Source organism: Plecotus auritus, assembly GCF_963455305.1.
Source record: "Plecotus auritus genome assembly, chromosome: X".
Taxonomy (NCBI): Eukaryota; Metazoa; Chordata; class Mammalia; order Chiroptera; family Vespertilionidae; genus Plecotus; species Plecotus auritus.
Window position 1 is genome coordinate 84,608,606 of NC_137784.1, and position 17,776 is coordinate 84,626,381.

Genomic DNA, 17,776 nt, shown 5'->3' on the forward strand with positions numbered 1-17,776 from the left:
GGGAAACCACATAGTCCAGATAGTCCCACTGAGTAAAATAAACTCAATTTTTAAAAAGCTTATAAAGTGTGTGTGTATATGAGATTGCGGCGGCGGGGGGGGGGGGGATGTGCTGGTTTTGGATTTCCCATTAGGCATTTGTGTCCTATAAAATGAGTTTCATCCAAGTAGACTCATCAGGTGAGTATCTTGATCTCTTAACTTAAGCTTAAGAGTTGAATCCCATCAGCTCCAGCTGTCTACTGTCTGTAAGACCATCATTGCTGCTCTAATGATATCACAAAGCTGCTTTGAGAACAAATGAGGTAATGGCTGTGCAAATCTGTGAGGAAGCTGATGTATTCCACTGAGTTGAAAAACCTTTGCACAGGGACCTATTCCCTGATGTGGGTAAAATGCTACTGTATCAAAGAAGATAACCTTGGATCGAGGGAGCTCCCAGGTAGTTTATCCTAGCCCTGGACATTCTCCAGTTCTCATTTTTCTCTTTTTTGTCCTAGATTTACTATTATGAAGGTGGACAAGCTGCATCCATCGGGCGATTTAAAGATCGAATTGTCGCATCCAATGAGCCAGATAATGCATCCATCACTATTTTGCACATGCAACCAGCAGATAGTGGCACCTATACCTGCGATGTTAACAACCCCCCAGATTTTAGTGGCAACAATCAAGGCATTCTCACAGTCAATGTGTTAGGTATGGACAAGTTTTTATGGGTTTTCTTGGAGTAACTTAGGACTTGAATATGCCAGGGCATTGATTATGGTGCCAATTAAGTCCCAAGGAGAAATATCCTCCCTGCTCCTTTGATTATCACGGAACTAGAGACACATCACCTAACCCAACCCATATAGAAACAGTGAAAAATCACTCATAAAACATGCTGAAACAATTGCCAAACCAAAAGGGCTGCCAAAATGACAGACAGCAGTAGATGACCCAACCTCCAAGGATTCCTATTTCCGAAGGATAAAATGAGAACAGATGGGACAATGCATAGTCCCACTAAATGATCATTAGCAGCTCTTTCATTGGGGACTTCCAATTATAGCCAGTCCTACCTGGGGGAGACAGCTTCCAATTTATTACCTCTCCTAAGCCAGTCACAATTTCCACCATTAAACCATTATTTTGAATAAAGGCAGGAGGTTCCCTTTTTAAATATGTTAACACTATTTGGATTGTTTTTCTAGATTCCACATATAAGTGAAATCATGTGGTATTTGACTCTCTCTGACTTATTCCACTTAGCATAATACCCTCTAGGTCTACCCATGTTGTTGCAAATGGCAAGATTTCATTCTTTTTTATTGCTGAGTAATATTCCACTGTGTATATAAACACCACATCTTCTTTAATTCATCTATTGATGGACCAAAACAAGAACAGACCCATAGGTACAGAGAACAAACTCTTGTTTGCCAGAGAGAAGGGTGTGTGTGTGAAAAAGGTGAATGGGGAATAAGAGATACAAAATTCCAGTTATAAAATGAATAAGCTGTGGATATGTAGTGTACAGCACAGGGAATATAGTCAATAATCCTATATAATAAAACCATAATATACAAATCAACCAAAGGGCAGAACTACCAGTTGCTATGATGCACACTGACCACCAGGGGGAAGATGCTCAATGCAGGAACTGCCCCTGGTTGGGAGGTGACTGGCAGCGGCGATTGGGAGGTGGGGCAGGCGAGTGGGTGGTGCCAGGCAGCCAGCCAAGATGGGTACCAATGGGGGCTCCCTGATTGCCCAGCCTGCTGGTTGCCCCCCAGATTGGCCCTGATCGCCAGCCAAGCCTAGGGACCCTACCCTATATATTGGGAACAGTGTCATAGATTTAAAAATTAAAACCTGGCAAAGCTACTCTAACACTGAAAAAACAGGATGATGTAGCAATGACATGCATGAACTCTGGCTTGCACATTTTGTGGTCAGCCCTGATTCTGACATAACTGTGTGACAAAGCCAATTACTTAACTTCTCTCTGCTTCAGTTTTTCCACCCATAAGATGGGGAAAATGGCACTACTGCCTCAGAAGGATCATGTTATGTACTACTTTTTATAATCAGGGCCAAAAAATGTAGCTGCCCATACAACAGCAAGATGCCTTTCACCTGTATGAAAAGTATGGTCACTGGTGCATGTGGCATCCCAGATTGCGAGAGGGATGTCTGACTGCCAGTTTAGGCCTGATCCCTGCGGACATCCCCCGAAGGCACAGGCCAGGCTGAAGGACACCCCCCCCCCCGCATGAATTTTGTGCACCGGGCCTCTAGCATTGTAATAACTTGGCATGGTGACAGTGGGTTACAAAACTAAGTGTAGTGATCACATAATAAGGTATATACATATCAAATAATTTTTATATACCTGAAACTAATATACTATTGTATGCTAACTATACTTTAACAAAAAATTTAAATGTTAACACCATTTAGAAAAAGAGCCACATGTTAAGCCAGAGTTGAGAATGACTTTATTTATATACAAATATGCATTATGTGACATTGGGCAAGTCATATCCATTCTTCAAATGAATTTGGAGTGGTTCATTTATGCAGTATTTATTGCATGCTTGCTTTGTGCTAGGAGCCATAAAGTTTACAGCATTGGAGGCATGGTTATTGCTTTTGCGAAATTCATAACTTTAGAGATTTCTAGGGCTCCTTTCAACCTCCATTTGAGAAGACAATGGGAGTTTTGCTCCTGTCTTTCAGCCTAGCAGGTCTTGTGTGCAAACCTTCAGATGTACTGAAGGGAGGGATGAAAGGGCTGTAAACACTGACCAACTCACCATTTGAACTAAGGGCTTTCCCACTTCTAAGTAACCCAAAATGGAGCTGATCTAGTTATTGTTCTTTTCAAGCTGAGTACATCCATTACAGGAAAGGAAGAACTAGATCAAACCAATGACTTGATAATTGAGTAGCTTGAAAAAACAGCATTCAGTAACAAGGTGAACACACAGGAGAAATGTCCAGGGTTGTCTGAGCTTGCCATTCAAGTGATGCCAGAAATACACCATGTATACACTGTGAGGTTTGCTACTGCATCTACATACCTGGTAATCAAGCACTGATTTTTAAGAGTGGTGTAGCTCAATCCTGTTTTTATTTTGCTGAGCCCTGTGCTAGGCATTGGGGTACAAGAAAAGACAAGATAAGTATACACAATCCATTTCCTGGTAAAGTTGATGTTCTAGTTTGGAAGATCAGTCATTTACATGGAAACTAAATGGTCTGATATAGATGATAGCACCTCAGGCTCTGAGTCAGAAGACCTAGGTTCTCTTACTTGGCTACTCTGTGGCATCAGGCAAGTCAGTCCACCTTGCTCTGGCCATTTTGAGGTGGAGATATGACTCCTATCCTGTTTTTACAAGTTTACTATGAATATTAAATGATATACTGTCCATGTTCAAAGAATTTGATGGATTAGTCCTCTAATGGGTTTCTGTTGCTCCCTGGCTCTGGGTTGTCCTTCTGATCAGAAACAGCTTGAAGAAGCCAAACTTTTTTTTATTGCCAATTTTGGAAATAGTCCTGAGATAGTTATGCAGAAAGGTTAATATTCTTAAATTTAAAGTTCAGAGAATCCCTAATCAACTTCCATAAGAAGCTGAGGGTAATTTTCTCTCTGAGTTGTTCTTTCCCATGAGTCTTTGGGTTCATTGTTTTTGCAATGACTGTGTCATGACTTTTCCTTAAGCATCTGGGATTCAGAAAAGGTAAGAGGCAGAGGGTCTGTGGATTTCTTTGTTTATTTGGGAGCTCTCAAAAACTCTATTTTTGGAGAGAAACCAAGATGGTGGCATAGGTAAACACCTAAACTGCTGCCTCACAGAACAGTTTCAAAACTACAACTAAAGACAAAACGGACATCATCCAGAACCACAGGAAGGCTGGTTGAGTGGAAATTCTACAACTAGAAGGAAAGAGAAAAGCACACTGAGACTCAGAGGAGCTGCAGGAAGCAGAGGTACCGAGGCACGTGCGTGAAGAGGGCGGGTGACTGAGTATGCGGCTGACTTTCTCAAGTGGGAGGGAGACAAAAGCGCCCGAATGCACTGAACTCCAGTTCCGGGTGAGACTGGGGACCCAGACTCATTCAGGGAGAAACTGGACTGTTTAGCAGTGGGCAAAACTCGAGGGCGGCTTTCTCTCAGAGGTGCTTGCAGCGATTACCACGGGACACTGAGACACAGGGGCCTATTAGGGCGGGGCTGATGGGAAACCAATGCTGTCTGCTTCGCCCTAAGACTCCGCCCCATCCAAGCTGAGCACAGAGGCTTTTGCAAGTCTTTTCTCATAAGGGTGTCTCCAGCACAGAAGTTCTCCCAGCGTAGACACAGCTGATCCTCACAGCCAATTGGCCTGGAGGTCATTTCCTCCCAGTGATACCAACAACAATCAAGGCTTAACTACAACAAGACTGTGCACACAGCCCACAAAGGAGTGCACCAGGAGTGTCCACCTCAGGTAACTGGGGAGGCTGAGCCACTGGGCCCTACAGGACACCTAGCACACAAAGCCACTCTGTCAACTCAGGGAAGCAGCCAAAATGTGGAGACAAAGAAACAGATCACAAATGAAAGAAATGGAGGAAAGCAAACAACTGGATATAGAGTTCAAAACCATGGTTATAAGGTTTTTCAAGAATTTTCTAGAAAAGGCCGATAAATTTAGTGAGACCCTCGAGGATATGAAAAAGGACCAACTAGAAATTAAGCATACACTGACTGAAATAAAAAATATTATACAGAGATCTAACAGCAGACTAGAGGATCCCAAGAATCAAGTCAAAGATTTGAAATATGAAGAAGCAAAAAACACTCAACCGGAAAAGCAAAAAGAAAAAAGAATCCAAAAATATGAAGATAGTGTAAGGAGCCTCTGGGACAACTTCAAGCGTACCAACATCAGAATTATGGGGGTGCCAGAAGAAGAGAGAGAGCAAGATACTGAAAACCTATTTGAAGAAATAATGACCGAAAACTTCCCCCACCTGGTGAAAGAAATAGACTTACAAGTCCAGGAAGCGCAGAGAATCCCAGACAAAAGGAATCCAAAGAGGACCACACCAACACACATCACAATTAAAATGCCAAGAGCAAAAGACAAAGAGAGAATATTAAAAGCAGCAAGAGAAAAACAGTTAATTACCTACAAGGGAGCACCCATACGACTGTCAGCTGATTTCTCCACAGAAACTATGCAGGCCAGATGGGAGTGGCAAGAAATATTCAAAGTGATGAATAGCAAGAACCTACAACCAAGATTACTCTACCCAGCAAAGCTATCATTCAGAATTGAAGGTCAGATAAAGAGCTTCACAGATAAGAAAAAGCTAAAGGAGTTCATCACCACCAAACCAGTATTATATGAAATGCTGAAAGGTATTCTTTACGAAAAGGAAGAAGAAGAAAAAGGCAAAGATAAAAATTATGAACAACAAATACATATCTATCAACAAGTGAACCTAAAAATCAAGTGAATAAAAAAATCTGATGAACAGAATAAACTGGTGAATATAATAGAATCAGGGGCATAGAAAGGGAGTGGACTGACAATTCTTTGGGGGAAAGGGGTGTGGGGGGTTCGGGAAGAGACTGGACAAAAATCGTACACCTATGGATAAGGACAGTGCCGGGGGGGGGGCGCGGTAAGGGCAGAGGGTGGGTGGGAACCGGGTGGAGCGGAGCTATGGGGGAAAAAAGAGGAAGAATTATAATAATCTGAACAATAAAGATTTATTAAATTAAAAAAATTCTATTTTTATTAATTGGGCTCAAAACAAAAGCATTCTACAAGTTAATGCTTTTGAATATTTTGAAATTGATAATTTTCTCTAAAAATTGAAGCAGCTGTTTACAGTTCCCAAATTCCATTGTATATGAGTGCCTGTTCTGCTTACCCTGACTGAGGGATGGGGCATGGTGGGGGCAGTCCAATGGTGGGAAGAAGTGCCAATATTTCCTTAAAGATCAATCTTCCTAGCAATGCACTGTTTAGAGTCCTTTTATTACCCAGTGATGGACATTGATTGATCCCAAGCATTTACTTGTTCATGCATAAATTCATTAAATAAACCCCAAGCACATGCCCAGTTACTGTGCCAGGCAATGGTGATGGAAATATGTAAAAGGTAGGGTCTGAGCCCTCCAAAAATTCAGAATCTAGTGAGGGAGGCAGATATATAATTTAAAAACTTACAGTGGAGGTAGGAGAGGAGATCTGGGAGACAGAGGGGAAAGGACTAAAAGCTGTCTTGGGGAAATGAAGATTTCCTGGAGAAGGTGACGTTTGCATTGAATATTGAAGTACGTGTAAGAGTGTGTAAGGTTGAAAAGGGGCTGAGGTAGCAGGACACAGTTTAGGTGAAGAAAACAGCAATAATGAGCAAAGGCCCAGGTGGTTTGGACACTATTCATTTAGGAGAGCTCCATTAGGTATGATAGCCTTGAAAAACGAATCGCTGAAAAATACCCAGTGGAAGTTTGAATAAGTATTTTGTATGCATTTGGAATGAGAATCATCTTCCTTATGCAATTTGGCATATAAAAGAAAATGATATATTTAGAGAAGGTTTGAGATATTGCTGAAGCATTTTCTTTTGTTTTCTGAGGTGAGCCTCTTCCTCCCACCCCGATTCTGTTGAAAGCAAAACAGTTAAATGGTAGGTCCATGGCTTTGGCAGTAAACTGTGGGCTTTAACTGATGAAGTTCCAATTCAATAGTGATGCAGTAGTTTTAGAAAATATATAAGTTTGGGACATGGTTCAAAGAGATTCACTAAGTGTTTTATTAATAAAAAATAAAAGGAGAAAATGTGTTCAGCAATACAATAAATAAAATGCCTATCTAGATTTGATTCTGGGCTCAAGAAATGAATACAAGTCATTGAGGTTTTTGTCTATCATTTAATTCAAGTCCTGGTGTCTGACTGTGATAAAATACCCCATTTAATTTTCTTTTCAAATTACTGTATTCTGCTGTAAAGGCTATAAAATCACCATGTTTAAAAAAAAATGCAGTATCTAAATCTAATGATAGTTGCAATGGACTTCTGGTTAAATAGTCTTGTTTAGGGTAGGCATAGCCAATGAATTGTCCCATCTGAGAAAATCAGTGGAAAGGAAGAGAGAATGAAGAGGTACATAGAAACAATACTTATCTTAATGAAAACAACACCTGTTTAAAAGATAGGGATGGCGAAGTGTTTCAAAGGGCTACAGCTATATCCATCTGTTTACTTGCTCATGTGTACAGTGGGTTAGAATCTAAGATTGGAAGATTAACTTCAGTAGCAAGCTATAAAGTGCAGCTGTGGGAATTAGTTCTGCTCGTGGCCAACAGCAATTCCGTGTGCAAGGCTCTATAAATATGGCTTCATTTATATAAATACAATATATTCGGATTAGCCAGAGCTCAGATAATCACCTGTTTACATTTTACAGATGAGTCAACTGAGGTTTGGCTCTGTTAGGTTACTTTCCTAAACACATCTAGGGTAAAGTTGCAGAGCCAGTATTCTGTGTCGATCCAAAGCTCTGTTCTTAACTGCTACCTTTCAAGCAAGAGCAGAAAGCTGGGAAGTCTGGAGCATTAAGGTCTGACTAGCCTAAGTTAGAGAACCTACATCTTTGGAGGACTTTAGATCCAAATTAAGATAAGGAAGATGAGTTGGAAAGTTTCCACATTCAGGCACCTATCTTTCTGTCAGACTAAGGTTAGAAAAAGCTGTGAGCTATAAGATGAGTGAGGAGATTCAGATTTTCAATTTCCCACGGGACTTCTCCATTGAGGTGTTTTATAAGCAGCTAAAATTCACTATGTCCCCAACTGACCTCATCCTCACCCCTCCCTCCTTCCCACTCTTTACCTGAAAACTTGCGCCTCCTCCTGTATTCTTTATCTCAGGGGATGATGGCAAGCTCATGTACCCAGATATTCAAATCAGAAATCTGGGAGACATCACTGACCCCACCTTCTTCCTCATGCCCCATATCCACTTGGTCATCAAATCCTGTTGACTTGTAGTACCTCTTGAATTTGTCTCCTCCTCTCCCTTGGTTCAGGCACACAAGAGTAAGAGTGATTTAAGTAAAATTTTAAAATGACCATCATCCCTCCCCTACTTAAATTCCTCCTGTGGTCCTCCTGCTCTCAGTACAAAATACATGAAATACAAAGCCCTCTTTCACTACTCTCCCCACCCCACTTCAGAACTGTGTCAGAAGGCCCTCAAGTATTGGCTTATGGAGTGAAAAATGAATAAAGATTTCAACAGTCTGTAGCACCACCCCCCAAAAATGGGCTTCCTCTTTCAATGAGTGACACAGGCAAATTCAAACCCTCCAACCATTTTGTGCCACCCAAGAAAAACAAATGCCAAAAATAACTCATAAAGCTAAAGAAAAAGAAAAATATGGCATTAATATAACAATTTTAAAAGAAAAATAATAGGTTATCTCAAAGTATTTAAGGGTTATATTTTCCTTTGAAACTGTGCTTCAAGAGTATAAACTATACTCCTAGTTGTTCAGTGTTTGCTTACATTTGGTAGTTTTAATAAAGCCATATTTTAACACACAAAGGGGAAATTCCTGGTTATAGATCTGGGAAAGAGGCAGATGGAAGATGTGCTAATTAGAAGACTGAAAGGTTCTTGCATCTGAGGTGCTCTACTCCCACCTGGTGGTATAAATAGAAAAGTGTCAAAATAAGTTTTAAAGATTAAAAAAAAAAAAAAAGCAACAGACGTTCCACAAAATGAAAGTGAGGAAGTGACTGTAATTGTTATAGACTGTCATTCATTCAACAGGATTTTTACTGTTTGTCATTACTTTACAGTCAAACCTTCTAAGCCCTTTTGCAGCATTCAAGGAATAGCAGAAACTGGCCGACCAATATCTCTTTCTTGCCATTCGGTGCTTGGAATGCCTTCCCCTGTGTACCACTGGTATAAACTTGAAGGAAAAGACATAATCCCAGTGAAAGAAAGTTTTAGTAAGTATATCCCTCAGCAGCCCCTGGCAAGGTATAGTGTGTGTGGTAGCTGATAGCTTGTGTGTGTGGCTGACTGTTCATCTTCCAGATCAATCTTCTGTTTTTCTGGGAGGGGGGTGTAAAAAGAGCATCTATCTTCTAACAAGATGATTGTGGTCTGTTCTTATCCCCAACTTCTGGAAGTCAAACCTGGTTTTGGCTCAGAGGTGGTGGGATGGGGCTACCTTTGGAATAGTCTCAAGGGGTCTATTTGGACCCTGCACCCCTCAAAAAAGGGAGGCTAATGTGAGGGAGTGGGTTGTCATTGAATGATCTGCTACATTGACATCCTTACCCACATAAGAGATTTCAAAAGTCTATTTCCTGGTTTTGACAGACCCAGCCACGGGGACTTTGGTTATTGGAAATCTGACCAATTTTGAACAAGGATATTACAAGTGCACCGCAATCAACAACCTTGGCAATAGCTCCTGTGAAATCGATCTAACTATTTCACGTGAGTTGATCATACAACTTTAACAGTTTCTCCTTAAGTCAAATATCCTGGGTCTGCCAATCAAGTTAATTAGTCCTGGTTAGTCCTTCCTGTTTCTCTGGAGATTTGTTGCTTTATAGGTTAATTAGAGGCCCTGTGCACAACATTCGTGCACTTGTGGGGGGGTGTCCTCAGCTGTGCATGCGCCCTTTCGCAGTCCAGGAGCCCGTGGGGGATGTCCGACTGACGGCTTAGTTGGACATCCTTAGTGCTGCTGTGGAGGTGGGAGAGGCTCCTGCCACCACCGCTGGGTTCACTAGCTGTCAGCCAGGTGTGTGGCTGAGCAGTGCTCCTGCTGTGGGAGCGCACTGACCACCAGGGAGCAGCTCCTGCGCTGAGTGTCTGCCCCCTGGTGGTCAGTGCGCGTCATAGAGACTGTTTGGTCTATTTGTGTATTACCCTATATAATAAAAGAGTAATATGCAAATTGACCATACCTCCGCTACACCCGCAGGCCATGCCCACCAGCCAATCAGGAGCGAGTATGCAAATTAACCCAACCAAGATGGCTGCAGCCATGGAGAGAGCAGGAGACTTGGGTTTCCCCGGCAATGGAGGAAGCTAAGCTTTCCGCCTGCCCTGGCCTGCCTTGGCCTCCACTTAAGGCTACAAAGTTTCAATTATAGAAGATAAATAAATCCCAACAAAAATGGCAGCAGCCATGGAACTGGAGAGAGCAGGAGGCTTGAGTTGCCCCTGGCAATGGAGGAAGCCAAGTTTCCGCAGCCCTGGCCTGCCTTGGCCTCTGCTTAAGGCTACAAAGTTTCAATTATAGAAGATAAATAAATCCCAGATACCAAGGCCTCTGCTTGGGTCACTGGGGGGTGTGGCCAGCCTGCAAACCACCACAGGCCCCTCGCCCAGGCTGCCCCACGCCCCAAGGGAACCCCCACCCTGATCCGGGACACCCTTCAGGGCAAACCAGCTGGCCCCCACCCATGCAACAGGCCTCTAGCCTATCTAATCCTATATAATAAAAGAATAATATGCAAATTGACCATCACTCCAACACACAAGATGGCTGCCCCTATGTGGTCAAAGATGGCTGCCCCCATGTGGACACAAGATGGCCACCACAAGATGGCCAGCAGGGGAGGGCAGTTGGGAGGGACCAGGCCTGCAAGGGAGGGCAGTTGGGGCCAATCAACCTGCAGGGGAAGGCAGTTAGGGGTGACCAGGCTGACAGAGGAGGGAAGTTGGGGGCAACCGGGCCTGCAGGGGAGGGCAGTTAGGGGTGACCAGGCCTGCAGGGGAGGGTAGTTAGGGGCCAACAGGCTAGCAGGGGAGCAGTTAGGCATCAATCAAGCTGGCAGGGTAGTGGTTAGGGGGTGATCAGGCTGTCAGGCAGAAGTGGTTAGGGGTAATCAGGAAGGCAGGCAGGCAAGCAGTTGGGAGCCAGCAGTCCTGGATTGTGAGAGGGATGTCCAACCGCCCGTTAAGGCCCGATCCCGGTAGGATTGGGCCTAAATGGGCAGTCGGACATCCTTCGAGGGGCCCCAGATTGGAGAGGGTGCAAGCTGGGCTGAGGGACACACCCACCCCCCGTGCACGAATTTCATGCACCGGGCCTCTAGTACAGGATATGATGCATTACCATCATAATATCTACTGTTCACACAATACTTAATATGTGCCACACACTGCCCTAAAATGTTTATAAAAATAAATTTGTTTAACCCTCACAAAATCTCTAGAAAGTAGGAATTATTATTTAATAAATAGAACAACAGCCTCATTGATAGTACTAGGCTACATTTTCTTTGTTGTGCTGTTGGTAAATCAAGGTGAAACTGTAGCAATCTATGTCAAACATGGAGCTCACAAATTTTCCAGTTCTTAACTAATTTGTTAAGATATGCCCCTGATAATAATAGTAATAAGAATACTCACACCTACAGTCACAGTAGCTACTATTTGTGGAGCACAAATTATGTGCCAGACACACAGCCAGGTACTGTGAGCATTACTTCACTCAGTCCTCCAAATACCCTATCTAGGAGGCAGGGTTTGTTAGTCTCATTTTACTGAAAGAAATGAAGTTCAGGGAGGTAAGTTATATGCCCAAGGTAATCCAGTTAGTAACTGGCAGTGTCTGGATGCCTCTAAACCTCAACCTTCCAGTTCAAAGGTCTTAGTTACTAATCATAGATTTGAGGGCTTGGAATTGTCAAATTGGACCCGTCAATGGCAAGCCTCCATAAAGGATATCTTGCTATACCTCTCAAAGATCACTTAACACTTAGGATCATGTCATCTATTCCTTTTTCCTAACTTACTTTGCATCTGTGGTTTTAATACATACAATATACAGGTGGCCAGTTCCATTACTTTCCTATGAAGCTGAGCATTCTTCCTTTTATTTGCCCTGATCCAAACATTTTTCCAACTCCAGGATACACCTTCATTCTTACATCACTTTCAGCTATTTTTATTCAAAGTGAAGAAATTTCATCTTTTTGGTCTGTCCTTTCTGTGGCCCCATTCTACCCCCCAGTCACTTGATCCATTTCTGCTGTTTTTCTCTGGATCTTCCCCAATCTCATTTTACCTTTCCAGAGGTAAAGTAATACAGCAGATGTAGAGACACCTAGGATTTATACTTAAACCTCTCTTCCTTTTGAATCCTCTTTCCAGTGATGTTGACACTTGGCTTCCTTCCTTCCTTCCTTCCTTCCTTCCTTCCTTCCTTCCTTCCTTCCTTCCTTCCTCCCTCCCTCCCTCCCTCCCTCCCTCCCTCCCTCCCTTCCTTCTTCCTTCTTCCCTTCCTTCCTTCCTCCCTCCCTTCCTCCCTCCCTCCCTCCTTCCTTTCCTCTCCCCTTCCTCCCTTCCTTCTTTCCTGCCTACCTGCCTCTCTGCCTTCCTCAAATATTCACTGAATATCTACTATATAACAGGGACTGTCCTAGATGATTGAGAAACAGAGATTAATAAGGTATGTGTCTTACAATCAAGGAGCTCACAGTTTTGCTAGAGAGACAAACAGATACTAAAATGTGTTAAATGCTATAATAAAGGTCTGCACAGGGTCTATAGGACATTAAAGAAGAAATAATTAATTATGCTTATACAACCAGGGCCAGCTTTACCAATAAAGTGCTATTTGAGCTGTATCTTGAAGGAACTTTATCTATAAAATAAGGATAAAGGTGAAAAGAGGTTGAAGGATGACAATAGAGCAGGAGAACAGCCAGTCCATGCTGGGAGAGGAGGATGGAGGATTCCAGCAAGGATGTCTCTGAAGAAAATAAAACAACATAAGAAACCTATAGATTATTCTATGTGTTTGAGTCTATTGAAAGGAGTACAATAGTTTTACTGGAAATTTGGGGGATTAGCAATAATCCATTTTTAAAAATCACCAAATGAGGCAATTATTTACCTCAGAAAAAATTTAAAATGTACAAGAGACTCATACTAATACTATGTTCTGCAGCTGTGGACATAGTATTAGCTATAGTCATAATATTGCAAACTTGGATTTACTAGTAACTACAACTTGTGCCATCCTATCTAATAAAGAGGGAATATGCTAATTGACCATCACTCCTTCACAAAGATGGCTGCACCCAAAGCTTAGGCCAAGTTCCCTTAAGGAGCCTTAATGAGCAATCAGCAGGGACCTGAGGCTACGCCCCCGTTGGGCTTGACAGGGGACCTCAGGCCACGCCCCCCCCACCCAGCAGAGCTTGACAGGGGACCTCAGGCCACGCCCCCCACCCAGCAGAGCTTGACAGGGGACCTCAGGCCATGCCCCCCGCCCTGGCGTCAGGCTGGGGGACCTCAGGCCACACCTCCTGCCTTGGCACCAGGCTGGGGGACCTCAGGCCATGCCTCCCACCTGGTGGGGCTTGACGGGGACCTCAGGCTGTGACCCCCGCCCCGGTGCCAGGCCAGGGGACCTGAGGCCACGCCCCCCGCCCGGCAGGGCTTGATGGGGGACCTCAAGGTATGCTTCCTGTCCTGGTGCTGGGCTAGGGGACCTCAGGCTGCTCCCCCCACCCCAGCGCCAGGCCAGGGGACCTCAGGCTGTGCCCCCCACCAGGTGGGGCTTGACAGGGTACTTCAGGCCACGCCCCCCACCCCGGCAACAGGCCAGGGGATCTCAGGCCGCACCCCCCGCCCCAGCACCTGGCCAGGGGACCTGAGGCTGTGCCCCCCTGCCTGGCAGGGCTTGACATGGGACCTCAGGCTGTGCTCCCCACCCAGCGGGGCTTGACGGGGGACCTCAAGGTGCACCCCCAGTGCTGGGTTGGGGGAACTCAGGCTGCACTCCCAGCCCTATGGGACTTGATGGGGAACCTGAGGCTGCACCCCCCTGCCAGTGGGGCTTGATGGGGGACCTCAGGCCATGCCCCCCACCCAGCGGGGCTTGACAGGGGATCTCAGGCTGAGTCCCCCACCTGGTGGGGCTTGACAGGGGACCTCAAGGCACGCCCCATCTGGGGGACCTCAGGCCACACCTCCGTCCTGGCACAGGGCCAGGGGACCTAAGGCTACGCCCCCTGTCCGGAGGAGCTTGACAAGGGTGCGACTGGCCGGGTCTGGATCTAGCCCAATGGGGTGGAGGTGGCTGGGTCTGGGTCTCACGCAATTTTGAGGTGCATGTGGGTGGGCAGGGACTTGACTCTGGGTTCCCCTTTTAATGTGCACGAATTTCGTGCACTGGGCCACTAGTAAATATATAAGGAGAATGTGGTAGGGTGTGAGGGGAATGGTGTAAGAGAGTTAAACCTTCAACTTCCAGAGTAGAAAGTCAATAGGAAATAACCAAAATTGGAAAAGGCAGAACATATTAGAACAAGCATAATAGAAACATGGGGGCACATTTTAGAAGATTACAAAATACTTAAAAATGATTGTCTCTAGTGAATGGGACTGAGAGATTGGGGACTAGTGATTTTTGTTTTGGTTTGTTTTTGTTAGAGCCTAGTGCAGGGGTCCTCAAACTATGGCCCGTGGGCCACATGCGGCCCGCCGAGGATATTTATCGGGCCCGCTGGGTGCCGCTGCCTGTCCTGCTTAGCAGCCAACTCGTCCCGGGCCTGCAGTGCGCATAGGAATTTGTTCATAGTTTTTTTTTAAACTATAGTCCGGCCCTCCAACGGTCTGAGGGACAGTGAACTGGCCCCCTGTTTAAAAAGTTTGAGGACCCCTGGCTAGTGGAACTGTTTGACTTTCTAAATTATGCACATGTATTCCTTTAATCATAGAATGTTGAAAGAATAATCCAGCAATTCAACTAGCCTTTAGTCTCAAAATATAAGATGTCCATTCTTATTTGGAAGGAGATGGATGGGCATGAGCCTTTCTAGAACACAGACATGGCCTCTTGGGGACAATAAAGTCTCATGTTCAGCTGAATCATCCACACTAAGTTTCTCTATAGACTGATCTAATAAACCAGTTTATGGAATGGACATATCCCTTTCCAGTAGCCAGAATGCATGAGGCTCCATAGTGAGCATGGAAACTATGAGAAAGAATGTAGGGACCTACTTGACCTATTCTCTGGGAAAACCTGCTGAAATGTACCTGCCTGTAACAGACATCATTTCTCTGGTCACCAGAGTGCAGCTCCATGTTGTCTCTTTCACTCACCAAGCAAATGCACATTGAAGACTCCTATAAACTCCATTTTTTAAATATAAAGTTTTTAAAAATATGTTTTTATTGATTTTAGAGAGAGGAAGGAAGAGGGAAAGAGAGAGATTGAAACATTAATGAGAGAAAAATTGATTGGCTGCCTCCTGCATGCCTCCTACTGAGGATCGAGCCTGCAACCAGGGCATGTGCCCTGACCAGGAATCAAACCAGCGACCTCTTGGTGCATAGCATGATGCCCCATTTTGAAAGTGATGCTACCTCCCCCAAGTTGGCATATTTTTAATTCATGTGTGTAGATGTGAATGGGTAAGCTACATAGTTGACCCAGCCATCATTCTTCCCCCCTGAGTCCAACTGGCAGAGTTCTAGGGGCTCATACTCCCAGCCTTTGCAAGTCCAATATTTCCCAATCTATGAATGCCCCAAATATTCCCCCCTGTCACAAAAGTACATGTATGAAGCAGAGACAATATATTCCACTTTAATAACCAGCTGCTTGTATCCTCCAGATCCAGAAGTTGGAATCATTGTTGGGGCCTTGGTGGGTACCCTAGCGGGTGCTGCCATTATCACCTTTGCGGTGTGCTTCGCAAGGAGCAAGGCAAAGGCAAAGGGGAAGGAAAGGAAGAGAAATTCTAAAACTACCACAGAACTTGAGTAAGACCTTAATTTGTTGTCTTTACTTGAATATATTCATTTCTCTGGCATATCTCTTTCAGTCAGCTCTTCCTAAGCACTCCTTTTAGCATAAAATATCAGGGGTATCTTTCTCTTCATTCTCACGACTTATATAAAAGAATCATGTTGGGTACTGTTTACTGAGTCCTGTGTTTCAGAGTGTTCTAAGCACTTTATGTCAACTTATTTAACCACAATAACCATTTTAGGTCTAAGAAAATGATTTATCATATTAGTATACTTGTTTTTCTACCAAACGGTCATAAAATATAATTTTCAATATTTTTTTTTGGAACAAGGGGCCCACAAAGGCATAAGTGTGTATGGCCTACAGAAGTCAGAATGTGACTGGGCCCACAGCCTATGCTCTTGACCACTCTGCCATTTCTTATTGAATGTATATCACACTTGTTCATCTTGCCATTTCTATGCTTCCACAACTATGTATTGGGCACCAACCAGATGCCAAGTATTGTGCCAGATGAAGTGTGAGCTAGAGATACACCCGAGTCATGGATTTGGCCCTCAAAGACTTTACTAGATGAATAGATCCTTTCACCTTGATATGTTTTCCCACATTTGGAACACTGGTTTTTCTCTCTTGAACTCTAATGATATTGTTGAGACATAACCTTTCTGCACCCAAAATTGAGACACGTGGTTAACAGTGAATCAGAATATCAGAAATCACAGAGGTCTTAAACAGACTGGGACCTATGGTCACTGAAACCTGTGGCTCCACGTGAAATGTCAAACCCTAACTTGGTCTTCTCTGGGCCTTCTTCCTGCAGACCAATGACAACGACAAACAGAGTTACAGAGTTTGAGACAATGCCATCTGAAGATGTTATTCAACTGGAAGCAACACCAACTTCCTTCCCTGAGACTGAACCTGATACCATCCTGGGGGCAGATCATGGGCCTATCACCATTCCTGAGCCTTCCCTGGAGCCTGCTCCAGGACCTGAGCCTGCCCCGGTGCCTGAGCTTGAGATCCAGCTGGAACCGGAGCCCAAACCCAAGCCAGATCCAGAGCCTGGGATTGCAACTGAAGCCTTGTGTGATGAGGAAAAACCAGAATAAGTCATAGGCTGGTAGCCTAACTGAGGAACCAACTACTGGCGCTTAGAATTCAGTTGACCTAACCGATCACCCACTACCTCCCTCCATTCTGACCAAACCTCTTCTAACAAGGTGCTCCTACTATCAATCCAAAATAAACAGGTCAAGATAACTACTAAATAAATGCAAGGGTTCCTGCCTTACCAGTAAAATGTGCTTACAATTTTACTAACACATAAACCTAACTAATTATAAAAGCAAGTGACTTCCAATTCAGTTGAATAAACTGCACCTATTTCAAGTGTACAGTTTGATGTGTTGATATGTTTTGACATCTATATATACAACTAACACTTGTGTAGTATTTCAGAAAATCTTATTTCTGTATTTTTAGCTACTCTTTGTTACATTCCACATGCACACATGACAAGGTGGCTTTAATTGGATTCAATATTATTTCTAGGATTAGTTCAATGCTTCCCATCTTCACATTAACCACCAAGAAAAGAATTCACCATTACCATATCCAAGATTGGGAAAATAATCTTTAAAAATTCCAGAGAAGATTATTTAAAGGGTTCATATTGATTGGTACATAGCATTTAAAACTAGGTCTTAAAATTAATGCTTCATTTATCATATTAGATTTCCAAAGGAACCACACTGCTATTCACTATTTGAGCATAGCAATTTTTTAAAATAACCCAATTTCTAAATGCAAAGTAATGCAGAGGCAAACAATTCCCAATACAATATTCCTTTAGTGTATACAAAATGTTGATATCATAGGTGATGTACCATGTAGCTTTAAATGAGCTATTGTGCTATCACTATGTCTCATGCTATCTACTTTGGAAAGGCCAGTTTAGGAAACTGTTCTAA

At 43.7% G+C, this 17,776-nt stretch overlaps 1 protein-coding gene across 1 annotated transcript; it reads left to right on the forward strand.

Moving 5' to 3' along the window:
- Nucleotides 1-506: 506 nt before the first annotated feature.
- Nucleotides 507-17,199, forward strand: VSIG1 (V-set and immunoglobulin domain containing 1). The gene is made up of 5 exons (XM_080653963.1): nt 507-699; nt 8,860-9,015; nt 9,392-9,511; nt 15,664-15,811; nt 16,624-17,199. Exons 1-5 carry the CDS (start codon nt 603-605, stop codon nt 16,913-16,915), a joined length of 813 nt encoding a protein of 270 aa, XP_080510089.1. The 5' UTR covers nt 507-602; the 3' UTR covers nt 16,916-17,199.
- Nucleotides 17,200-17,776: the final 577 nt, after the last annotated feature.

Coding starts and splice junctions, on each gene's coding strand:
- VSIG1 (XM_080653963.1), top strand. CDS start 603: ATGCAACCAGCAGATAGTGGCACCTATACCTGCGATGTTAACAACCCC. Junction 9,016..9,391: donor CCCAGTGAAAGAAAGTTTTA/GTAAGTATATCC, acceptor TGGTTTTGACAG/ACCCAGCCACGGGGACTTTG. Junction 15,812..16,623: donor AAAACTACCACAGAACTTGA/GTAAGACCTTAA, acceptor TTCTTCCTGCAG/ACCAATGACAACGACAAACA.